At 41.6% G+C, this 4,124-nt stretch overlaps 1 protein-coding gene across 1 annotated transcript in view; it reads left to right on the forward strand.

Moving 5' to 3' along the window:
• The first annotated feature begins 2,352 nt into the window (after window positions 1-2,352).
• Window positions 2,353-4,124, forward strand: part of TUBGCP4 (tubulin gamma complex associated protein 4) — a 16,652-nt gene continuing 14,880 nt past the window's right edge. The window contains exon 1 of the mRNA XM_009280372.2: window positions 2,353-2,361. Coding sequence (XP_009278647.2) covers window positions 2,353-2,361 — 9 coding nt within the window. The remainder of the gene's footprint in view (window positions 2,362-4,124) is intronic.

Consider the following 4,124-nt stretch of genomic DNA (forward strand, 5'->3'; position numbering starts at 1 on the left):
TTATTTGCATTACTTCAAATGTGGCCACTTTGCAGTTATACAATGAGAAGTCATTTAAAATAATGTTTATATGCAGATTGTGGAGTGCAGAACTGGTTTTGTTCCACCTAAAAATCCCGTAATATTTTTTGCACAGTCCCACAATCCTCCCTCAAAAAAAAAAAAATCTCATAAACTTACTCATTCCTGTAAGACCCATTCTGATAAGAAAAATAAAACACGGTTATCACATATCATCAGAGAATCTGGCTGAACCTCTTCAAGGTTATATTTCAGTGGTTCCTGTAATAGCTCCCCCGATTTAAGATTTCTGGACTTTGTTACTGTCTCTGCTAACTGTTGTTTGTTAGGGTTTGTGTATCTATGTGTTTAATTTATCGCCTCTCCTGTTTCTTGTCTTTTTTTTTTTTTTAAATGTTGAACAGGCACTAATCAGATAGCCTTTCAAATAGCATTACAGGAGTACCTATTTTTCTCTAGTTTCAAAATTTGAGCGATCAATTCTGTAAAAAAAAAATTCTCTAAGTACTTGGCCTTAATGCCTAATCACTAGGCTTCCTAGGGGAAACGAGCTCCAAAATTCAGTCCTTTATTTAAACCACTGTTATCTGTTCTTTTGCAGGTATTTATTGGCCAATTCCTTTATGAGAAATATTATTTCTGTGAATGGTGCTGAAAAAAAAACATGTTTAGAACACCTGAAGACTCTGAAGCTGTGATTCTATAGCCACTTAAAGATAACCTAGCTGCAGGCTACCACTGAAACATAAGGAATCTCTAACCTCTTCAATTCCTCCTCCAACTGGGACAGTATATACAGTTATCACACCTGCCTTTCCAAAGAATTACAGTCTTGCAGTCCAAAAAAGATTGGGAAATAGCATGTTCAACCAACCTTGCACTGAATAATTGTTCACACGTATCCATTTCTGGCAAAACAAAGCCTGAAGATGGAGTAGGATCTGCTCTAGGTCCCATTTAGCACTAAAAATTCCGAGCCATCACTTATTCTCTCTATAGCACAGATGAAACTCTCAGACAGCTGGAATAACATACGTCTATTGCCACTCTACATCTTAGCATCCTTCATTCTGATGATCCATCTCATCCTTATTAATCATTTTCTTAATACTATTTTTTGTACTTCAGTCATGGACAGCCAATCATGACCTTTCCCTTCAGACCCCATTTATCCTGGGTAAGTTTAACTCTTATCCTCTGTGTCTGTAATAAGGTTTAGGTCCCTATTAATTTTCACTGTCTTCTCTAATTACCCTACGTGTTCTGTGCCCACAGGGTCAGAACGCCCTGTAGGAATCCAGATGGAGCCGTCTCAATTGAGTTAAGTATATATATAAAAATATATGTGTGTGTGTATTTATATATAAAAGACTCCTACCCCTCATATATTTGATGATACTCTTCTGTGTATGGTTGCATGTTAGGCCACGGATTGCCAACAGCAAAAGTTGCCTTTTGGCTCCCAGCATCAGATCAAAATCATAGTGGTCAAATGAGACAAGTTACTGACCTGGTCTTAAAAGAAACACACAGGCATAGACACAGACATCCCCACACACAGGCGTAGACACAGACATCCCCACACACAGGCGTAGACACAGACATCCCCACACACAGGCGTAGACACAGACATCCCCACACACAGGCGTAGACACAGACATCCCCACACACAGGCGTAGACACAGACATCCCCACACACAGGCACATAGACACACATCCCCACGCCCCCCCAGCGCTAGTTCACAACTGCACTCTCAGGGCTAGCCCAGATCACTCCCACAGCCCAGATCCACCCAGGTTTGCAGCGGGGAACTTCGCATGAAGCTCTGGAGAAACTGCGAGGGAAGCAGCTGCACAACTGGGGCAAGAGAATGCAGGCCACCCCATCCCACATGCTTGCACTGCACCGGACAAGCCAGGCAGGAAAAAGGGAAGTCCGGCTTTCGAAATGGGTTTCCTCAATCCCCTTTGCTTCCAGACTCTGCTTTTGCATCCTGACCTCGCTTCAGATGGCCCAGCAGCCGCCTGGGATACAGCCCTGCATGCACACCATCTGCAGGACTCCCATGGAAGACTGAGGGCAAGCGACAGAAAAGCATGGAGCCCAAATCCTGCCCAGTTCTGCTCATAGTCATGACATGATGCTAGGGGACAGCAACGGGCTGCTGGAATAGCAGAGGAGTCCTTACTCTTTGGAGGCAAGTTAGCAATCTCCCCACTCAGACTGCCCATGATAAAATCCTCTCCTTCCCCCCTCATGACAGTGCAACACGGGCAAGCTCTGTACTGGCAAAAAGGCTTCTTGAACTGGAAAACTGCACACTTGTCCCCATGCACCAGGTACGGTTTATCTTGAAAGACCTGTAAGGTCCAAGGAAGCCCCACAGCTACATGGAAAAACAGAACAAAAAAAGGTAAATTGGGTAATTCAAGATTCATTTTGTCTGTGGCACAGACTCCCTGTCTTTTTATCTGCTTTGTAACCCTGTTTTATTTCCTCTCTATTTGTTCTCATGTAGGCTACCTAAAAAGACACTTGGGGAACCAATAAAGTAATTTAAGTCCTGAGCAGACCACAGTATTTAGCTGGAAGCAAGTGAGTGGGGATGAGCCAGATTTGCAGATTGTAAAGCAAAGACACAACGAGACATCTCGTCTGACCAATTCTGCAACACTGGCCACATACCAAACACTGCATCAAACCCGTAACTTTCACCATCAAAGGACTCCAGTTATGAAAAAGCTTTAAATTGCTTTCGTGGTTAATCATAGAATTATCCCTAGTATGATTCACTCCCAACAATTCACTACCTTCCACAAAAATTAGCTCCCCCCTTTGATAAAGGAAAGTTCCTTCTGCCCCAATAAATTTTACACCCTGTTTGCTCCTGCCCTGTTCTCGAGGAAGACTCTTGGAATTTTCACTTTTTGTGAAGGAATGCTGCTGTAAGCTTAGTTTCTGGCTGCGGAAGACGACTGTGTTTAGATTCAAGATTTCTCTAACAGATTAAATATATAGCATGTATTTATGTTAGTAAAAGCATTACCTTAATAGCACTGTACAAAGATACCACTAAATTACGTATTCAGTCTTTACAGACTAAACATTTTTTGGTCAATTATTGAGCCATCACTACATATTTAACTACCTGTAAGCTATCTATAGCATGCTGAGCTTTATAATCTACTGAAAATAGTATTTAAATTCAGCATTAATCAAAGCCCACCTGTTAGCACAGAACTTTTGGTCAGCAGCATGGGGTTGAACCGAAGCCTTTTATGAACAAGGGAAAGACGGCCACCAACTTCAGCACTGCAGGATTGAAGCCAACAGCGCTAAACCTCAAATACAGCTTCCTAAAAGCAGGAACGGCACATAGCTTTCCTGGCCCAACTGTGCTGTGATACTTATGTCAATGGCGAACAACAAATGCCTAGCCAAATTCCTCAGTCTTTATTCAGACAGCAGAAGCTTTGTCAATATAAAGAGGATAGTTTTATCATACTGATACATGATAGAACGATACTGTTGGGGCTCCCAAGTTACACATAAAGCTAGCTACAGAAAGCAAATGCATACGTGTCAGAGACCATATTAAAAGAAAACATTCTTTAGAAAATGAGGCAGTGTACTAGGAACTTACTCATCCCTGTAGGAACGTAACAGAAGTTTTTCTTCCTACATTTCAGGTCTCATTGTGACAAGCTGATCATGAACCAAATACACATTTAAAATGGACAGTTAACAGACATCTGCTACTTAACACTGATTTCTTCTAAATGAAAAAGAGTAAAAATGCACATGATGAAAAACACTGCCAAAAATAGGAAAAGGGAGACTGCTAAAAAACAGTTCCTTAGATAGCTCCACAATTTTGAAAGGGGGCAGTTTTGATTAAAAGACTACCTGGGTTAAGAGAGAAAGTGAAGGAAAGCAACATATAATAAATGGAGAAAGGTAAAACTGGCATTGATAAAACACTGACAAATAACATGAGAAACCCATAAAGAAACCTGGTAAGGAATACCTAAACCAAAAGTCAACCTAGAAGGCCGAGGATTTGCTGCTGTCCTGGAAGGAACCTCCCGGACCGGCACTTGCC

The sequence above is a fragment of the Aptenodytes forsteri genome, unplaced genomic scaffold, assembly GCF_000699145.1.
Source record: "Aptenodytes forsteri isolate BGI_AS27 unplaced genomic scaffold, ASM69914v1 Scaffold83, whole genome shotgun sequence".
Lineage (NCBI taxonomy): Eukaryota > Metazoa > Chordata > Aves > Sphenisciformes > Spheniscidae > Aptenodytes > Aptenodytes forsteri.